Here is a 22,459-nt window from a genome sequence, read left to right on the forward strand (position 1 = left end):
CTGAATATATATTTGCGTACAATGTGTATAGTAAAGTACAAAGAGGAAGTTGACAGGAACTGGTCAACTTCCACGTAAACATAAACAGGGATAAATATGATAAATATATATGAATAAACTGGTCCTCCACAGTATCAAATGTTTCAAGATTTAAGCCGGCGCTTAATTTAACCCGGGTTTTGGCGGATTTAAACCACGGCTCAAATTCTTTAAATTCCATCTCTGGATTATTGATATTCTCCCCCTAAGATGGCCTCTTAAGTCTCGGCTTTACTGAGCCGCTCTGCATATTCTTTAATATCCTTACTTAGAAGTTTTGCGTTCCTCCATCTGTGAATCTGACTCCTTACAAATCCGGTTGCTGTCATCAGGTTTTCTAGTTCGAACAGTGGACTGATCATCTCTTCCTTATACAGTAACTTTGTACTTTTGTACCAAATGAAATCCAGATGAGATAGTTAGATATTTTTAAAACTTAGTAAGCGCATCTCTAAAGAATATTGTTTTTATGGAAGACGATCTCTTTATTAGTGTGAATTGATAGGGGACACCCTGTATTTAAAACTCTGTCACAGAGAAAATTATTAAATAATGTAAACGTCTCTGTGCACATAGTTGGCAACCTGATCAGATCTGTAGCACGATCAAGGTGATCTGTACTGGATATCCATAAGATTTAGTGTTTTAACATGGAAACAAAATTCATTCAAGGGAAATGTTTAATATTAAAGTTCTAAATTTTCCTTTAAAACTAGCTCCGTATACAACAGTACTGAGGAAACAGAACAGTAAATATAATATTACGCCAACTCAATCAAACGTCGCATGGAAATTTGAGAAACTTGCTGGACATGGTTATTTTAGAACGGCCCACACCCATTGTACGGATGTACGGGAACTGAGAAACCAATGCAAACTAGTACGGCATATACTTTCTCTCAAGGGGCTTTCTAAAAATCAAAATATTAAGGAACAAAGGAAAAAATTCCTTTAAAATAAAAAGAAGAAAAGAATCATTGATAAACCTAGATAACTACTATGTTCCAATGGATATAACAGTCAGAAAACTAGAAAAAAATATATTCACTGTAAAGAAAATGAGAAAGACCCTTGTTTTTTAATAAGATCAAAGGTAGAATAGGATTTAACACCATAATATTTGTAGTACTTTTGGAGAATATAATCAGTTTAATAAAAATTTAAATTGAAAGGAGGCTTTTTACAATCTTATATTTCAATAAATTATTAGTTATGTGCTGCAAATATGCGGTTGGCGCGTCTGGAGTGGAATATATGCATGTAGGAATTTTATGTTTTCAGCCAAAACAGTTTGTGGGTTCAGTGCTCAAGGGAGCGTGGACCCATGAATATTTTGCGCAGTATTTATGGAGCCAGCGCTCCCTTTTAATTCAGGAACTTTTTAAATTAACTAATGAATCCTAATGTGTGGGTGGGTTGCTCTGACTGCAACAATCCATCAGGCTGCAAACATATAATTTCCCTGAAATGTAATTTTGGGAAATATTTGTCAAATAAAAATTTTCCCATCTTTTAATCACTTAAACACAACGATTCTTTTAATCCTATTTTGTCTGTGTCAACATCAAACCTAGGATGATTATTTTAGGTACTTTTAGCTGACAGTTCACATAATGAGTTTTAGTGGAGATTTTTCTTGCCTGGATCTTTGGATCCATAATTTACCAGATCCTTAATTCAATATAAACTGGGATGTATATGTAATGCAGTAACCCGTCCTTAGGCCGATGATGAAGGATTTTTCTAAGGCCTGCTACGAAAGTAGAACCTAACCATTTAAATCTTAATCAATCAAAGTCTGTTTTAGATTCTTTAAAAGCGATCAAAAGAAAACAGAAATCAAGTATTTCATGAAGGATTTTTGAGGATTTTTCTCGCTATTCATTTAGCCTAAAGTGAGAAATTTTGAGTTTTGATTCTCAGGGTCGAGGCATTATTGATCTCCAAAAATTATGGAGATCTCCGGATAGATTTAATTTCTTCTCGATCTTCGTTGTTTGATATAAACCCAGCAGGTTAACTTCAATTCAGAATTGAGCATTCCAGCATTTATTCTCAAATTTAAGAGTACCCACATTGGATATTGAGATCAAGTTTGCAATGTTAAAGATACTCCACACCCCCCTCTGATGCCTTCACATTCATATTCTAAAGAATCATGCAACCTAGTTTTTTAGAAATTTCGATTAAGCTACAGAATTGGTCAATAAACAATTCAGAGGTAAATAGACCGTTAATGTTTTTCGACTGCTAGTTAAAACCATACAGAAGTGTGAAACACATCTAGTGGACATTTGTACGCCTCATCTAATTACCTAACTAAATTAGCTGTTTGAAAGGTGTATCTGCAGTGTATCCTAGCTATATTATCTATGGAAGGTGTATCAGTGTATCTATATTATCTATGGAAGGTGTATCAGTGTATCTATATTATCTATGGAAGATGTATCAGTGTATCTATATTATCTATGGAAGGTGTATCAGTGTATCTATATTATCTATGGAAGGTATATCAGTGTATCTATATTATCTATGCAAGGTGTATCAGTGTATCCTAACTACTGATCCTAAACCAATATTTGCTCTAGGTTCAAGAAGAATCCAGGGGGGGGGCTATGGGTGGTGAAAACCCCCACCCTAAAATGGAGGAGAGAAGGGGGGGGGGATGAATTTAAATTTATAGGACTTCATCAAGTTGTGTGGTTACTTTTATAAAATGTGTGTTTAAGTTTAAAAAGAGGTGTTAATCTTTATGCCGTAAATATAAAAGGCAGTGCTGTAAATTAATCATAAAATAATTTCCTCTATTTTATAATAAGTACTAAGGATAGATATTCTAAAAAGTTTTCTTTCGATATTATTTTCAAAATTTTAATTTATCTAAAGCAATCCTTAGTCTTGATGAATCTGGCCTTTTATAGGTTTTTGATATCATCATGTTAGGTCAATTAGACAGGGTCAGATCAATACAGTGAGACTAATATAAATGTGGAATAGGAAGACGACATTAAAGCATTCTTAGATATGTATTTTATGTGGTTAAAAAGTAATCATATTTTTGCCAATAGCTTGAGAATCTACTTGTTAAGTTAAATGGGTCTGGGTACACTGCCCAATTGCTGTGGTTCATGTGCATTCCGGGTCCTAATTAAAATCCTAAATTTAGTCTAACAGACTAGGCGTCCAACTGTATGATATTTATTTTGTCAAATGCTTCACTGGAAAACATTTATTTATTTATTAAAGGTTAGTTTCTGACAGTGTGTTGGAGACTTTAATGCCTAGTTTAAATCCTACAGTCGTGTTTTTTAGTTTTTAAACAACATCTTTATTTTTAAATCCTCTTACTTAAAGCTATCACACTTTTAAAATCTTAAACTGAAGAGTGACTTAGACATCTTAAACACAATAAAGCCTAGTTTTCAGTTAGAATTGAGCCTCAGAGACACATTTGTTCCTTAAGAAGTGTTCTTATAGAATGTGTCTAATGCATTTTTGTTACTTAGAAAGTGTTTTAGACATAATTGATGATTAAAGGGATAGCGAAGTAAAACAATTATTTTTAAATGCCAAGCCACGAAGTCTTGAGTTTGGAGGACTCAAGGGTATATAAAGTGGGGGGGGGGCAAGGGGGGCAGTGCTCCCACCCCACCTAGAACTCAAAGCTATCACACTTTTCAAATCATAAACTGAAGAACAGGACAGGATAAAAAATACATATTATTGCAGTGCTGTAACCTAATTTTTCCTTTTAAGTTCACAGAGTTTTGTTTGAAGGAGAGATAAAGTAGTACTTAAGTAAGCAATTATAAGTACTTAAGTAAGCAATCGCAAGGTGATTGGACTTTATGTGTACCTTTAAAGTACAGGGTGTCCCACGACAGTTGTTGATGTAGTTTGTAACGTCTTCATCCATAATTTGTTAAGTTGTTTGATAACAATTAGACAATAATACAAATATTATATGCAAGTCATTTTGTAGTAAAATTGGTTTCAAAGTAAAATAAGTTTCAGAAAAAGATTTTCTTTAACGAAATAAACTGCAAAAAGCCTTTAATATCTAATAAAGTATATGAAAGACGACGTTCATAACTATTTACCAACTGTCATGTTTCCTTCGGACACCCTGGTTCTATTTTATATCTAATTTTCAATAACAGAAAATTTCGTAAAATGAATAACATAATCCAAAAAAAAGTATGCCTGATCGTCTAGAAGCCAAATATTTTGAATTTACAGTTCAAATTCCCCCCCCCCCCCTCCCTCTAGATTCTCCCTCTAGATTTTAAATTCTGTATACGCCCTTTTGTTTTGCTACAAACTAGCTCAAGTGCCCGGCATTGCCCGCGGAATTATTTTAAAAATCGAATAAAAACAAAATGAACAAAGAGCTTTATTACATAGATTACAATTGTACTCGTACTTTTTTCTCAAAACAGAAACTGAATTATTTTCTTGGCAAAAAATTTGTTTGCCCCCCCCCCCCTAGATTTATTTCTGTATATGCCCTATGATTCGTTATAATTATTTAAACATGGAAACGGCCAGCATATATAAAAACTCAAATTTCAAAATATTATTAGTTTGTTGTAATTTTCATTTTTTTTTTCAATTCACAATCTATAAATAAATTTGGCTTGTCTGTTTCTTGTATCCAATAAACGTCAAAACGGCTGAACCGAATGGGCCCAAATTTTTTGTGGGGCATCACGTGACCACAGGAAAGGTTTATGAATGATAAAAATAAAAATAAATGTGTTTTAAAGGTTTTTAATTCTGTAAAAAAATTTAAATTCTTGAAAATCCGCAAATTTTTTTTTTCTTCTTTGTTTTTAAATGTACGTGAACAAAAAGAACATGTTCACAATTTAAATAGAAGATGGATGGGCGCGCAGCGCCCTAAAAACCTAGTAAGTATAAGTATGAAATAGTTCCTTTACAAATGAACCAATTATTTTGAGAAAATCTTCGAAATTTTACTAGAAAACTGGTTTTGAGAAAGCTCCTTAGTATACTTGACGCATTTTCTTTGTAGTGCATAATTACACCACTAGAGACCCCCACACAAGTTTCAAAATCTACAACAATTTCTATCAATTATCCTGTTGTCCCTACTCCATTCAGGGGGCCATATAATTCCTTTATCAATCCCATTTGGGATTGACAAAATTGAAAGAAATAAGGGCAAATTTTTTTAAATGATAATCTAAAAAAATTTGGGGCATTTTGTTTTAAATTGGGGGCAAATGTGTTAGTGGAATTTTAAAATGTTTTTTTAATTGGGGGCATTTTTTTAATAATTGGGGGCAAATGGGTGCAAATATGTTAGTGGAATTTGAAATTTTATCTTAATTGGGAGCATTTTTTTTAATTGGGGGCATTTTTTTTTATTTGGGGGCAAAAAATTATTTTGGGATCTTTGAGAAAATCAGCTTTTTTGGGAATTATATGGACCCCTGACTCCAAAACATTTTACTCGAGACGTATCTTTTCAGGTCTGCTCGTTACCAAGATCAACCTGAACTATCTTCTCAGATTCTAAAAGGCCACTCAGGTAATATCTCAACCAGGATTAAGTCCCAGGCTCTAAATGACACATAGGGCGGGGGCCAGAGGGGGGGAATTTAAGATGTGCGAAACGGCAAGCATACATTTCCCCACTTGGACCTTCTTGGGGGGGGGGAGGTAAAATTTAAGGCCTTGATTTTTATAAAGATTGTTTCCTGCAATTATACTACATAGTGTACTATTGCAGTTTTTTTTGCAATTTGTTACTTTTAAAAAATGAAAAATGTATATTTTTATCTAGAAAAAAGAGAATGTGTTTGTAAAAATCTGTCAAATTTTCAACAAATAATAAAATAAGTTGATTTAAAATTTTATATTTGGTTCAAGCTTCCCGCATTTTTCTTTTTTCCGGTTGTATAATCAGATAGTGTTAAATAAGCTGGGTAGATCTATAGGCTTGAATGAATGATGGTACTGCCTGAATGGAAAGCTTATCCCTTCCTCTCTTATCAGCACACACCCCTCCCCAGGAGGGGATCCGTACATGTGCCCCCCCCCACCCTCCGTCTGCCAATCTGTCTAGTGTATCAAGGGGGGTGTCCCATCTGATAAATTGTTTACTAGTTAATATAGGATAATCTTTTAAAAATAATCGATGGTACTTTACATTTCTTGATTCACCTTGTATATACACTATATAGTGTACCCGCGGCGTTGCCCTTGCCATGTCAGTTTTGACCTAAACAAATTTCAGCTCGATTCTTAACTTTTTAGTTGTAAATCATACATTAAATGACATTGTATTAGTATTTATATATAAACACCTTAGAGTAATTAAGCTCTTTGTCACTGCTTAATAAATTCCAAAAGTCACTTTTATAGATAATTATCCAATATTATATTAGAAATATATAGATAAATATTCAATATTATATTAGAATATTATATGATTCAATATTATATTAGAATATTATATGATTCAATATTATATTAGAATATTATATGATTCAATATTATATTAGAAAAATAAGTAATTATTCATCAATTTAGCTCCGATAAGGTTAAAAGGATACCCAGCTATGTGAATCAAGCATGCCCTAGTGAAAAATCATGATGGTACTAATTAAGAAAAAGGGGTTTAATACTTTATTTTTGTGATTTGTAAATGACAAGTTTTCAGAACATTGGCAAATGAAAAAGATTGTTACTTAACTTTATTTACCAGTTTCATTATTTTTACAAAATGTTTAGTTTCTTTAATAGTTCTCATGAAGAATAGAAAACCCACAAATTTAATTGTTATAAGTCTATTATTAAATGTTTACACCAATATGCATTCATCACTGGTTAGTATTAATAATATTTATTCTATGTTTATCAATAGAAACCGTGTGATACAGAGCGAATAACAATGGCGGATAAAAGCGCAGAATGCCGCTGAGTGTTGTTGATGAGCGCCCAGCTGGGAAAAATGCATGTGTTCCGGGATACCAGTTTCCTTTTCAGCTGTATCCTATAGCTACACAGATTCCATAGATAGGACAGATAGGTCAGATATGACAGATAAGACAGATAGGACAGATAGAACAGATATGACAGATTGGACAGATATGACAGATAGGACAGATATGAAAGATAGGACAGATATGACAGATAGGAAAGATAGGTCAGATATGACAGATATGAAAGATAGGACAGATAGGACAGATATGACAGATAGGACAGATATGACAGATAGGACAGATATTACAGATAAGACAGATATGACAGATAGGACAGATAGGTCAGATATGACAGATAGGTCAGATATGACAGATAAGACAGATAGGACAGATAGGGTCAGATATGACAGATAGGACAGGTAGAAAAAAAGGACAGATAGGACAGCTAAGACGGAAATGACAAATAGGACATGTAGAACAGATAAGACAGAAAGGACAGATATAACAGGAAGGACTGATATATAAACCTTTATACCATAAGACATTTTAAACATAAAATCCATATAATTCACGTAGTACTTTATAAACCTCTATACCATAAGACATTTTAAACATAAAATCCATATAATTCACGTAGTACTTTATAAACCTCTATACCATAAGACATTTTAAACATAAAATACATATAATTCAGGTCGTACTTTATAAACCTCTATACCATAGGAGTATATAAACATAAAATCCATATAATTCAGGCAGAACTTCGGGCATATATATACCTCTATAGCATAGGAGATTTATTAACATAAAATACATATAATTCAGGCAGTTGAGTTGGTATATAATATAATTATATATATCTATAATCTTTAATCAAAAACAGAATTAAATCTGTACTTATTTCTTTTGTACACCACCTATAAGAGATCGGACTGAAGGCCATTGAAACAAGTTTTTAAAGATTTTAAACTTTCATGCTAAGCAATTGTTTTATTGTCACAAACTCTAATCTTTTCAATCCCTATATCTTTGCAACCCGATGTCGTACACATTAAATATTTAAAACTAAGAAACTAAATTGCAAAAATATAAGGATTAGAAAATTTAAGCTTGACGTCAAATTATAGAATTAAATTTTATATGTTTACAATTAGAACTCTTTGTATTAAAGAGCTTTTAAAAAGAAGATTGTTTGAATTTCTAATGTGTAAACAAATAATGTTGCGAACAATCAAACCCGAAGGAGCTATGAGTTCAAAAAGTTGTACAAGTAATAACGCAGATGTTCAATCTTCTTCTCCTGCTGTATAGTACAAGCATGGAGAGAGGCTTACTTGTAAATAAACTATAGAGTGGGACGGATACCAGGTCAGGAGCCGTAAGACGGAAGATTATCTGATAAAAAAATAATAAAATAATAAATAATAAATAATAAAATAATGGAAAAGTGTTTATTTCTCCGAGATTCTCCCTTGCTTCTTGCAAGCAAAAAATGCGTAAGTTGCTTTCGCAGAGAATCTGCAAATAAAAATAAACAGTTAAAAGAAATTAAACCAAGGATATCTTAGTCATACTTGATCAGACTTTAAGGGAATCGTTTTAAGTCAGGCATTTCCTTGTCTTTGCCTGGAGGGTCTTTTTTAATTACGCATACAGCCCCTTTCAGGTCTATACCGTCACATACAGCCCCTTTCAGGTCTATACCGTCACATACAGCCCCTTTCAGGTCTATAATATACCGTCACATACAGTCCCTTTCAGGTCTATACCGTCACAAACAGTCCCTTTCAGGTCTATACCGTCACATACAGTCCCTTTCAGGTCTACACTGTCACATGCAGTCCCTTTCAGGTCTATACCGTCACATGCAGTCCCTTTCAGGTCTATGCCGTCACATACAGCCCCTTTCAGGTCTATACCGTCACATACAGTCCCTTTCAGGTCTTTACCGTCACATACAGTCCCTTTCAGGTCTATACCGTCACATACAGTCCCTTTCAGGTCTATACCGTCACAAAGTTCTCAAAAATAACTTTTGTACAAGATTAAAATACTCCAGGTTCAAAATTAAACCGAGAGTAGTTACTCTGCAAGATTTTCTGGAGATTTATAAACCATAGTTAAAAGGATGCCGATCCTCTGCATCCTTCTTTCTTTATAATTTCTAGCTTTAAAATATTTATGAAACCATTTTTTCCCATTTCATAAAAAATGTAACTTGTTTCTACTGATGTTCTAAACTATTAAACCCTGGGTTTTCTAAACTATAAAACCCTGGGTTTCTTAAACTATTGAACCCTGGGTTTCCTAAATTATTAAACCCTGGGTTTCCAAATTATTAAACCCTGGGTTTCCTAAACTATTAAACCCTGGGTTTCCAAATTATTAAACCCTGGGTTTCCAAATTATTAAACCCTGGGTTTCCTAAACTATTAAACCCTAAGTTTCCAAAACACTTCAACCCTGGGTTTCCTAAACAAACCCTGAGTTTCCTAAACTATTAAACTCTAGGTTTCCTAAATTATTAAACCCTGAGTTTCCTAAACTATTAAACCCTGAGTTTCCTAAACTATTAAAACCTGGGTTTCCTAAATTTTTAAACCCTGGGTTTCTTTAACTATTTAACCCTCGGTTTCCTAAACTATTAAACCCAGAGTTTCCTAAACTATGAAACCCTGGGTTTCCTAAACTATTAAACCCTGAGTTTCTTAAACTTTTAAACCCTGAGTTTCCTAAACTACTAAACCTTTGGTTTTCTAAACTATTAAACCCTGAGTTTCCTAAACTATTAAACCATGGGTTTCCTAAACTATTACATCCTGAGTTTCCTAAACTATTAAAACATGAGTTTCCTAAACTATTAAACCCTGAGTTTCCTAAACTATTAAACCCTGGGTTTCCTAAACTATTAAACTCTGAGTTTCCTAAACTATTAAACCCTGAGTTTCCTAAACTATTAAACCCTGGGTTTCCTAAACTATTAAACCCTGGGTTTCCTAAACTATTAAACCCTGAGTTTCCTAAACTTATAAACCACGGGTTTCCTAAACTATTAAAACCTGAGTTTCCTAAATTATTAAACCCTGGGTTTCCTAAACTATTAAACCCTAGGTTTCCTAAACTATTAAACCCTAGGTTTCCTAAACTATTAAACCCTCGGTTTCCTAAACTATTAAACCCTGGGTTTCCTAATTATTAAACCTTGGTTTTCCTAAACTTTAATCTAATCAGCTCATGAGTATACTAAAAGTCTAAACCCCTTCTTAATAACCGAACCCTGAGCCCCCCCCCCCCCTCCTCCTAGAGCTGGTTAACCCTCTTATAATCTCCTGGTTTGTTGTGCTACTGGAGTAAAGGTTGCATGATCAACTAGCTCGCCAGATTGAAAATATTTTCTGCTGAATATTAATCCTTAGAAACCAAATAGGATTTTAGGATTCACAGTCACACAATTTTGGTTGGAGGTTTTTACTTGGTTTCAGGGGTTATATTTAGTTTCAGGGTTTATACTTGGTTTCAGGGTTTATACCTAGTTTCAGAGTTTATACTTATTTTCAGGGTTTATACTTAGTTTCAGGGGTTTATACTTGGTTTCAGGGGTTTGTACTTAGTGTAGGGGTTTATACTTAGTTTCAGAGGTTTATACTTGGTTTCAGGGGTTTATACTTAGTTTCAGAGTTTATACTTAGTTTCAGGGGTTATACTTAGTTTCAGGGGGTTATATTTAGTTTCAGGGAATTTTTACTTTGTAAAAAAGTGGTCTAGGGTTGGTTTCAGAGCGTTATACTTGGTTTTACGTGGTTATACTTATATTCAGGGGGTATAAACTTAGTTTAAGGGGTTTTAACTTATTTTCAGGGGTATTAACTTAGTTTTATGGTTGTTTTTATTATTGAGGGGACTAGAGTTGGTTTCGGCAGGTTTTTACTTGGTTTCAGAGGGTTTAGTTGGTTCCAGGGGGTTATACGTGGTTTCAGGAGGGTTTAAATCTGGTTTCAGTTTCAGGTGATGAAGGGTCAGTTTCAGGTGATGAAGGTTCAGTTTCAGGTGATGAAGGTTCAGTTTCAGGTGATGAAGGTTCAGTTCAGTTACATCCCTTACAATGAAACATCAATGAATACTGAGAAGATAGAAGGAAAACAGAAAAATAAGTAATCCCTTTCTTTAGTTCTATATTTATTCTATTTAGTAAAATTGTTTACAGTAAATATTTAATGTTTCAATACAAGATAATCCACTGTGTTCACACATAATGGTAGATTAGGTTAGCTGACCAGCTAAACAAAGCACCCGGAGTAAAGACGTATCCGGGTTGGTTAACCCACTGTGCGCGCGTTAAGTGTGCGCGGAATGCCAGATTATCTAAGATTGTAAGATGATGGATTGTTCAGGGTTTGTTGAGAGGATACATAGAGAGAAGAATAAAACATAATTCCTCTCTTTCACCTTAAAAAGGAATACAACCAAATTCTATTGTTGTAAATCTCAAAACACGGAGAAACCCGCAAATATAATCAAAACTGTAAATTTGGCAAATACTAATCTTTTATTATCACTTTCGCATAAAAATCTCATTTTGTTTGGTTTGCTTTTAAAAAGTAATATGTTAGACTAGATTATTTTGAAGAGAAATAAAAATGTATAAAAGTTTTTTTTTAATCTAAAGGAATACTGCCTTTAGTCTCCTTAAACCCTAACAACCGAAACAGAATTACAAAAGTAAGAAAAGATACATCCTGCCCCGAAAAAAAACTTGGAATATCACAATTTTTACTTTTTGGATACAGGATAGTGTTGTGTGACCTTATATACTACTAGCTGAGGTACCCGGCGTTGCCAGTGAAATTTTATAAATTTTCAACAGTTTTTAATTGAAGAAAACGACCAATCTACATTTGATAAAAAAATTTGATTTTAGATTTTTATAGCCTTTGTTAACCCCTCGACGTACCAATGGGCCATGGGTTCCCTAAAAAAATTCAGCCAATTTGGTCAAGCCGTTTGGCCGGCTATAGCTGACATATAAATATATATATGAGCGAAGATATCTTTGTGAGGAATTATCTCAAATTATTTTCATGAATGCAAATTTGTATTCCAAGAATTCTAATGCATGTTGAAAAAATATATTTTTCACAAAACTAAAAGTTTGGCAGAAAATGGGGGTCAATAATATAAAAAATCCATAGAAACAGTGAAATGAAAATCTTTAGAAGGTTATTTATGTAAATAACATTGAATTTCAGAGTTCAAATCAATTCAAACATTAAAAAAATGAAAAATTGCGCGATTTAGGGTGAAAAAAAACCAGTTTACCTTGTACTCTTGATCAAATTTTTTTTAATAATTTTAAATCCTCCGTTTTCATGCAATAAATGTTTTTATTTTTTATTTTTAATTTTTACATTTTTATGATTAACCGGCCATGTTTCCAAAAGTTTATTTGGCAAACACATTTTATAAAACATAATCATTAGAGGCTCAGTATGAGATCAGTCTAATGTTCCTTTGCCATTTGTAAAAAAACAGCCTATCTGTAAATTGATATTTATCAGTAAATTGTAAAATGTATAAAAAAATAATGTAATTGTAGATGTAAATGAGTTAAAAATATTTAAGTATATGTATGATTTTTCAGTTGTAAATTGCAAGATTTAAAAAAAGACGTGTAAATTGTAAATTGTAAATTGTTAATTTTAGAAGCATTAATAATGTGTAACTATTAAATTTATTTTTAAAATCTCTTTCTTAAATTATATTATATATTTGTGAAAAATTCTTCTAAATGAAAAATTATTTTTTGTTTCCAAAAGAAAAGTTAGATTATACATATTATCTTATAGTTTTTTACGGGGGTGGGAGGGGGGGGGGGTAAGGGTGTGAAATAAGTCTAATACTTCTAAGTTGTTTGTATAAATGTTAGGACGGATTGTATATCTGGGATTATATAGGACTAGAATATCTCTAATATCTCTAATCTCTTGTTTTTCTGGTTTTTTCTACTCCATGTTAGATGTTTAGTCCTGTTCTCCAGGGGGCCTATAGTCTAGGAAGATATGGCAGGAATGTGACACCTATCAATATCTATCTACCTATTTTTCTATCTTTTATGTATCTATCTATCTATCCATATTTTTATTATTATAGATTTATTTCGTACACAAAGTTAAATGGTGCAATATTATAAGAATAAAAGAAGACTAAAGTACAGTTCTAAGTCGGAGAGTGGGTGATTTCCAGAGGTGCATGTTCTCATTTATCAGTAGCATATATTTTCATGAATTTAATCATGTTAATGATTTAATTCATGAAAACCTGGATCTTTTTCTCTTCTATAAGAAAGTTTTTTTCTGTCAAAGAATATTCTAAACGGGCAGCCGTAGTACATTTGAGCCGGGTCAACCTTTCCGGTCCCAGTTTGTACTGTATCGCCCGGACATTGGGTAAATAAAACTGACACTCCATAGGACTAGCCGGTGCAACAAGGTGCGTGTCTAAAATATTCTAATTTAAAAATTCAGGTTTAGACAGGCAGGGAAAAGATAAGAATGTTTTAATGGCGTCGAGTAAATAGAATTTCTTTTCTGTCAATTTTCATATTTTCCACAGTTGGTTGGTTAGAAATATCCATTCTTTCGAACAATTGAACAAAATTTTGACAAATATTGAATTCTTCAATTGAACTCTCTCTTCCCCCCCCAATAATTTTTAATCTCAAAATTTACAAACTAGCCCACATATATTTAAAATTGAAACAAATTTTCATCTAAAAAATATGAAATTCATTAGATACTTTAGAAATTACTGTTTTTTGGAAAAAATAAGTTTTTCTAACTTTAATTAAAAATAGTTAAAACTTTTTACTGTCTCACTTAGACCATAAATTAGAGGCTTAATTTAAAAATAATGATTTATAAGCGACACTAATGAACTAAAAGACTTATTGAAATAAATTATTTAAATAATTTGCATTACCAAAATTTCTTCCTTTTTTTCATTATTAAAAAAATCTATTGATAAACAATTTTAAACATGCATTTTTCTGAAGCAGATTAAATAATTAAGAATAACTTGTGTAAGTATACATCTCCCTGTATAAATATATTTATCTAAAAGTAAATATATTTACAATACATCTGCTTTCTGTATAATCTGATTAGGATCGAGGTTATATATAATATATATTTATAGATATATTGTAGTTAACCCTAGATATATTGTAGTTTCAGGTCTATACCGTCACATACAGTCCCTTTCAGGTCTATACCGTCACATACAGTCCCTTTCAGGTCTTTACCGTCACATACAGTCCCTTTCAGGTCTATACCGTCACATGCAGTCCCTTTCAGGTCTATACCGTCACATGCAGTCCCTTTCAGGTCTATACCGTCACATACAGTCCCTTTCAGGTCTATACCGTCACATACAGTCCCTTTCAGGTCTATACCGTCAAGAAATTCTAGTTCTGTATATTTGTCAATGAAATTTGAATGATTGAATATGTTAGTTAACTGTATTCAGTCAACTTTGAATAATTAAAAATCTTTCAATTTGTCCAATAATTGTTTTTTTTCACCTCGTCGGGTTTCATTTAGTGTTTTTGTATAACATTTTAATAAATTTGTGGTTTTTCAATCCTTTTAGGATTCTTTTTCGTGTTAGATATATACAAGCAATGATTAACGAAAATTTCAATGTTGATGACATCTTAAGTATAAAAAGAATGTATGTTGTTTAAAAAGAATAATCGTTTTCAGGGTTAAGCACTTGTTTTTTCTATCTACTAATGGGGTTTTTACAAGCCTCGTATAAAGACGATAAAAATAGGATTTTAAGCAAGATCAATACAGCCATTGTTAAACTTGAGAGAGAGGATGATTTTGAAAATTCAAGAAGCCTGAAAAACCAGACACATCGCCGCCAAATGTTTGGTATAACTACAGAACAACAAATGCAAGGCTCTGATTGGTTGGCGGGGGGTTGCGGGGGCGCTGCTCTCGACCAATCAGAGTATTGTTTTCCTTTGGTTGGTCACCGCTTGCTTGAAAATGTTAGAAACTGTTGGTAAACGAGTAGTTTGGTTCAAACACTGGTTCAATATGGAGCACAGAACTTCTCCTGCTCCATCCTTGCAAGCTCCAGTCTCTAGCTCTCAGGACACCGTGAGACTTCAGCATCTTTACACCCTGGCTTTTGCAGATAGGATGAGACTTCTCCAACCCTTCTCTCCCTTCCCTCCTCTTCTAACACCTCCTATGATACCTAGGTTTGCTCCTCCTCCTGATCTTGCCATGTTTCCTATGGCTAAACTTGATCCACGCCTCTTTAGAATACCATTCCCTGAAGAACCTAAACCCCAGCACTCCTACATAGGACTTATAGCTATGTCTATTCTAAGCTCTGTGGAGAAGAAACTAGTGCTTGCAGATATTTATCAATATATTCTTGATAACTTTCCATATTTCCGACACAGAGGACCTGGTTGGAGAAACTCAATCCGACACAATCTATCTTTAAATGATTGTTTTATCAAGGCTGGGAGAGCATCTAATGGTAAAGGACATTACTGGGCAGTCCATCCTGCGTGTCAACAAGATTTCCAGAAAGGAGATTTCAGCCGAAGAAAGGCTCAGAGACGGGTTCGGAAGTATCTGGGTATGAACGTGGGTTTGGATGAAGAGGATACTCCTCCCTCTTCTCCCGTCCTGGATACCTCCGACAGGTTCGACTCCGATGACAGTTTCAAGGTAGACTCTGGATTTATCAAGATGGAACCCTCCTCCTCCTCCTCCTCCTATACCTCATATGTGATCCCATGTTCTCCGACCAGAGATCCATCTCCACCCCCTGCTCCGAGTAAAACCCAGAGCTCCGAAACCTTGAAGAGAAGTTTCAGTTTTGGGATAGATTCCTTGCTCCAGAAAGAAGATAAGAAACCTCGTTTGTATCTCTTCAAAGGAGAATAAAATGAGAGGTTCTGTTCTTGATGTTTCAACGTGATAATAATTTTATTTGACAAATTGTAGAATTTTAATAAATAAATATTTAAATTCAATTATTATACCTTTAATTGTTGGAAGATATTGAGTTTTAATAAATAAATATTTATATTCAATTATTATACCTTTAATTGTTGGAAGATATTGAGTTTTACAACAAACTTAAACTTTCTAATCCCTATATCTTTGCAATATGAAAGTGTAAAGCTTTGATAATCTAAACTTAGATATGGTCTACAACATTGGGTTGCAAAGATATAGGAATTAGAAAATTAGAGTTTGTGGCAAGAACTGAGTTCCTTTGTGTCTACTCTATACTTCACTCCTGTATGCCGATTCCATTAGCGCCTGATCCAATCTGGGTTTAGTCATCTGTTTGTTGTCTATTCTGAACTAATAGAAATAGTATGGCGGTAACATCTATCTTTCTATCTATCTTATTATCCAATTAGAGATATGAATCCTTCAATCCACTCCTGTATGCCGAGTCCATTAGCGCCTGATCCAATCAGGGTTCAGACATGTGTTTGTTGCCTATTCTGAACCAATAGAAATAGTATGGCGGTAACATCTATCTTTCTATCTATCTCATTATCCAATTAGAGTTATGAATCCTTCAATCCACTCCTGTATGCCGAGTCCATTAGCGCCGGATCCAATCAGGGTTCAGACATGTGTTTGTTGTTTATTCTGAACCAATAGAAATAGTATGGCGGTAACATCTATCTTTCTATCTATCTCATTATAACTACTTTTATACAAAATTGTATATATATTAATTTTCGTATAGATTTGACACAGTTTTATATCAATTTCTCGAGACATGAACATCAGATATGATTTTCATGGGTCGAGATCAAGAGCTAAAGTGATTAGCTTTCAGCCTATACCCCCTTTCATTTTTCCTTTACAGTCCCTTTAAGATTGCATCTACTGTTTACAGTTCCTGTAAGAAATGTCCGAATCTAAAAGAAAGGGCACAGTATAAATCTTTGCCACCGTCTAGTGTTAAACTTAGCAGAATTCAAATATTGAAAAAAATATCAAAGGTCCACGACTTTAGGTTGTAAAGATATATGGATTAGAAAATTTGAATATGAATAGAGTAATATTTAGCTAGGTTCTTTTACCCCCGGAGAAATTTAGAAATTTAACTAAACCTTTTTAACCCGAATCTAGAGATTTCGCTGGTTTTTTACTCCCGGATAAGTAACAAAACCTTCCTGAACCTTATCTTGAGATGTTTCTGTTTCTTTCACTGCCGTAGAGATAACTAAACCTTCCTGAACTATACCTTGAGATATTTCTGGTTCTTTTACTGCCGTAGAGATAACTAAACCTTCCTGAACCATACCTTGAGATATTTCTGTTTTTTTTTAACTCCCGGAGAAGTAACAAAACCTAACTGAACCTTATCTTCTGTTCCTTTTACTCCTGGAGAGATAACTAAACCTTCCTGAACCTTCCTTGAGATGCCTGTGTTTCTTTTACTCCCAAAGAAATAACTAAACCTTCCTGAACCATACCTAGGGATATCTCTGGTTATTTTACTCCCGGAGAAGTAACTTAATCTTCTTAACCATGTCTAGAGATATCTTTGGTTATTTTACTCCTGGAGAAATAACTAAACCTTCCATAACCATATCTAGAGATATCTCTGATTATTTTACTCCCGGAGAAATAACTAAACCTTCCATAACCATACCTAGAGATATCTCTGATTATTTTACTCCCGGAGAAATAACTAAACCTTCCATAACCATATCTAGAGATATCTCTGATTATTTTACTCCCGGAGAGATAACTAAACCTTCCTTAACCATATCTAGAGATATCTCTGGTTATTTTACTCCCGGAGAAATAACTAAACCTTCCTGAACCATATCTAGAGATATCTCTGGTTATTTTACTAAAATTGTATTATGTTAGGTTGGAGAACTTTTGTCCAAACTTGTTTCTAAACTCGTCACAAGATTTCTTTTCAATCCTTTCTGTCTCCAGTGTTTACACAGAATGTTTATCAAGGATTAGAATCATTTTATTCTAAATTCTCAGTTCCTTTACTTTTTGCTATAAATCGAGCTTGTTGGAAAATTATAGAAGTTTGACCGGCGGCCATGAACCCTTCCCATTTAAGAAACACAAAAATGGGCCCAATAGGTTTATATTCTTAAAAAATGAAAGATTAAATATTATGTGATACTACCTTGGAGACTCAGCTTTGTCTGCAGTTTTCTCTATAAAAGTATACCCAGTCAACTTGGAAGCTATGATCGAATGAACATCCAAACAGGCAAATAAACAAGCAGAGGTTACTACCTTTTATATACTAGCTTGGGAACCCAGCGCTGCCAAGGTTACAAAAAGTTACTTTCGCCGTTTACCCGCACTTGGATGATTTTACCAGGAAAATAAATTTTCGCTATTGAAGTCAACCCTCTCAATTAAGAGTCTCAAAACCAAGCTATCAGAACATTCCCGTGGCTCTCCCGAGTTCCCCAGTTAAAATTTAAAGAAAATCGGTCCAGGGGTTCCTGAGTTATGAGCGGACAAGCAAACAGATAGACAGACAAATAGAGATTACAACTTTATATCTATATATAGATATATAGATATATAGATATATAGATATATAGATGTAAAGCAAAGCGTTCTCAGTTCTCAGTTCTCAGATATAACCATCAGAGTAACTTTTTCTTTTGAATACTTTTGAGATTTCGCGGGCAACGCCGGGTACTTTTGCTTGAATTTAACATGTGTCAATGGTGAAAATGGGTTTTCGTTCACATTATTCAATCCTTCTTAAATAGAAGAGTTTACTTTTCAACTTTAAACGTGGAATTATACACACTTTTTTTTAAAAAATGGTTTTGTCCTAATCGACAGGCCACGGGAGATTTTTTATTCAAATTAATCTTTTCTTGAATTTTGTGAAATTTGCTAAAATGATTTGTAAAAAACTTGAATAGTGGCCTGGACAGGTCCATTCATAGGATTAATATACTCGGTATTACTGGATTTAAACTACTATTTAACAACATATGTATTATATAGTCTGTAGGTGTTGGCACGTTTTGGTTTAGTTTTACTTTTAAAGATTTCTAACTCAATAATTATGTTTATTAAGAACCAAATATTACAGATTATGAATGTTACCTTGATAGACATTTTCCCAATTATACATTTTTCAAATACGCTTTTTTCAAACATATTCATTTTTTCAAATTTTCGATTTTTAAAATGTAAATTTTCTCAAATTTTCGGGAACGTACTGAAGTATGGGAGTTTTCTATTTTGAAAATACTGTCAAACTTCATATTTGAGTTTGCCATTTTGAAGTTGGCTAAATTGTTTTTTCTTCTTCATAAGATTACAAATACAAAACTGAACGCATGCAGTGCAATTGTGCAAATTGACACCGCAGCATTTTATGCAAAATAAATTACCTAGATGTATAAAAGTTGATGCACAATGTACATCCCTATATTTAGAAACTTGTAAGATTATGATAGTGTAAAGATGACGTGGGCATATCTAATAGTGTAAACATGTCAAATCTTAGAAAATAGGTAGTTAGATAGATAGACAGGTCAAGTGAATAGATAGATAGTTGCACATGTAGATAGATGGATAGATGGGTAGATACCAATTCAAAGCCCCGCTAATGGAGGGCGGAAGATATGAGCCAATAAAGCTTTATACACGATATCAACAAGATATTCAGGAATTCTGTGTTTACAAATTTTTCCATAAAATTCTTCTCAGCGGAGAATATCATGATTAAGCATTTTTGGTGCCGTTCTTGGGTATACAATACATGGATACATGGATACATGGATACAGGGATACAGGGATACAATGGTACAGGGATAAAGGGATTCAAGGATACAGGGATACATGGATACATGGATACAGGGATACAGGGTATACATGGATACATGGATACAGGGTATACATGGATACAGAGATACAGGGTATATATGGATACATGGATACAGGGTATACAAAGATACAGGGATACAGGGATACAGGGATACAGGGATACAAGGATACAGGGATACATGGATACAGGGATACAGGGTATACATGAATACATGGATACAGGGTATTCATGGATACAGAGATACAGGGTATATATGGATACATGGGATACAGGGTATACATAGATACAGGGATACAGGGATACAGGGATACAGGGATACAGGGATACAAGGATACAAGGATACAGGGATACAGGGTATATATGGATACATGGATACACGGTATACATGGATACAAGGTTACAGGGATACAGGGTATATATGGATACATGGATACAGCAATAAAGGGTATAAATGGATACATGGATACAGGGTATACATAGATACAGGGATACAGTGATGAAGGGGTAAAAAGAGTCATGGACACAGGGATGCATAGGTGGTATAAATGGATGCAGGGTATGCATGGTTACAGAGATACAACGTATACATGGATACAGGGTTTACATGGGTACAGGGATAAAAGGATACTTGGACAAAAGGATACAGAGTATACATGTTTGCAGGGATACAGGGTATACATGGATACAGGGTTTACATAGATATAGGGATAAAATGATAAATGGACACAGGGATACATGGATACAGAGTATACATGTTTACAGGGATACAGGGTATACATAAATAAAGGGTTTACATGGATACAGGGTATGCAGGGATACAGAGTAAACATGGATACAGAGTATACAAAGATACAGAGTATGCATGGATACAGAGTATACTTAGATACAGGGATACTGGGTATGCAGGGTATACATGGATACAGAGTATACATGGATACATAGTATACATCGATACAAAGTATACTTAGATAATACAGGGTTTACATGGATACAGGGTATTCAATGGATACAGGGATACTGGATATACAGGGTATACATGGATACAGTGTCAGCCTGTCAGGGTATCTACTTTAATATATGGATACAGGGTAGGTTAAGATAGGATACAGGATACAGGATACAGAGAGAATAAAAGCTACAGGATACAGGATACAGAGAGAATACAGGATACAGGATAAATTTGGAGAGTGTACAGGATACGGGAAAGGTTAGGCGATGATACCAGGATACATTAAATGTTAGGAGAGGATACAGGATACAGGAAATGATAGAAGAAGATATAAGATACGGGAAAGGTTAGGCGAGGATACAGGATATAGGATACAGGAAAGGTTAGATGGGACACAGGATGGGTTGGGAGAGGATACAGAATACAGGATATAAAAAATATTGGATATCTCGGACAACTGTGGATAAAGGATAACCCTGAATTTAGAAGTAAAGATGAGACTAAGATATTTTCACACAAATCTATTTTTTGTAACCGTGAGAGTTCCCTGGCTGAAAAGCTTGTATTGGGGTTGGGTTGGGTTTAAGAAAAGTGTGTCTCAACTTCTGAAGGACATCTCAAGACAATTCTTATCTCGCGGGAATGCTTTTCAACTCTCTCCGGCTTAAAGGAGTTTAGCGCTAACGGGAGAACTGTGGGAAGTATAGATTCATAGATAAAATGCATAACAGAAGGAGCAGGATTATAATTCATAGATAAAATACATAATGGAAGGAACAGGATTATAATTAATAGATAAAATACATCATAGAAGGAGCACAATTGTAATGCATAGATAAAATGCATAATAGAAGGAGCAGAAAGAGAATTCATAAACGAAATAATAATAGAAGGAGCAGAAATAGAATTCATAGACAAAATACATAATAGAAGGAGCAGAAAGAGAACTAATAGATAAAACACATAATAGAAGGCGTAGAAAGAGAATTCATAGATAAAATACATAATGGAAGAAGAAGGGAAAGGTTTCATTGACAAAATACATATTAGAAGGAGCTGAAAGAGAATTCATAGATAAAATACATAATGGAATAATCAAGGAGAAAATTCATAGAAAAAATATACACAATGAATGGAGCAGGAATTAAGAGTTCATAGATAAAATACATAATAGAAAGAGCAGAAAGAGAATTCATAGATAAAATACATAATGGAGAAGCATGAAGGTGAGAGTTCATTGATAAAATGCATAATGGAAGGATCAGGGAAAGGTTTTCTAAATAAAAAAGATATTATATTTGTATCCTGACCATAAAGAATGTTTATTTTATTATTGTTATCATCATAGAATTATTTTGTACACCAAGGTAAAATATTATGATAAAATAAAAACAAAAATAAAGTATAGATATATTTTACACTGTTTAATCATTATATTTATGTTAAAACACATTTTTGTTTTCTAGTTTTCTACAAAAATCCACTCAAACTTCAACCAATTAATCAATAATAATTAATCTACGTAGATTTTGATTAAATTGAGATCAAGAATTTTATCTAATAGCAATTTTCACGATTTGTCTCTGTTTTGGCTTGAAAATTTTACTTTTTCAATCTTTACGGGGGGTGGGGGGAGAGA

General features: G+C 33.6%; 2 protein-coding genes across 2 annotated transcripts; both read left to right on the forward strand.

The window, feature by feature from the left end:
- The first annotated feature begins 7,103 nt into the window (after window positions 1–7,103).
- Window positions 7,104–11,144, forward strand: LOC111715299 (protein PXR1-like). Its single transcript, XM_023490606.1, has 2 exons — window positions 7,104–7,385; window positions 10,995–11,144. Exons 1-2 carry the CDS (start codon window positions 7,104–7,106, stop codon window positions 11,142–11,144), a joined length of 432 nt encoding a protein of 143 aa, XP_023346374.1.
- Window positions 11,145–15,080: 3,936 nt separating this feature from the next.
- Window positions 15,081–16,044, forward strand: LOC111715297 (forkhead box protein I1). The gene has a single exon (XM_023490604.1). The coding sequence runs from the start codon at window positions 15,089–15,091 to the stop codon at window positions 15,953–15,955; it is 867 nt and encodes a 288-aa protein (XP_023346372.1). The 5' UTR covers window positions 15,081–15,088; the 3' UTR covers window positions 15,956–16,044.
- Window positions 16,045–22,459: the final 6,415 nt, after the last annotated feature.

The sequence above is a fragment of the Eurytemora carolleeae genome, unplaced genomic scaffold (genome assembly GCF_000591075.1).
Source record: "Eurytemora carolleeae unplaced genomic scaffold, Eaff_2.0 scaffold1725, whole genome shotgun sequence".
Lineage (NCBI taxonomy): Eukaryota > Metazoa > Arthropoda > Copepoda > Calanoida > Temoridae > Eurytemora > Eurytemora carolleeae.

Coding starts and splice junctions, on each gene's coding strand:
- LOC111715299 (XM_023490606.1), top strand. CDS start 7,104: ATGACAGATAAGACAGATAGGACAGATAGAACAGATATGACAGATTGG. Junction 7,386..10,994: donor AGACAGATAGGACAGATAGG/GTCAGATATGAC, acceptor TTTCAGTTTCAG/GTGATGAAGGGTCAGTTTCA.
- LOC111715297 (XM_023490604.1), top strand. CDS start 15,089: ATGGAGCACAGAACTTCTCCTGCTCCATCCTTGCAAGCTCCAGTCTCT.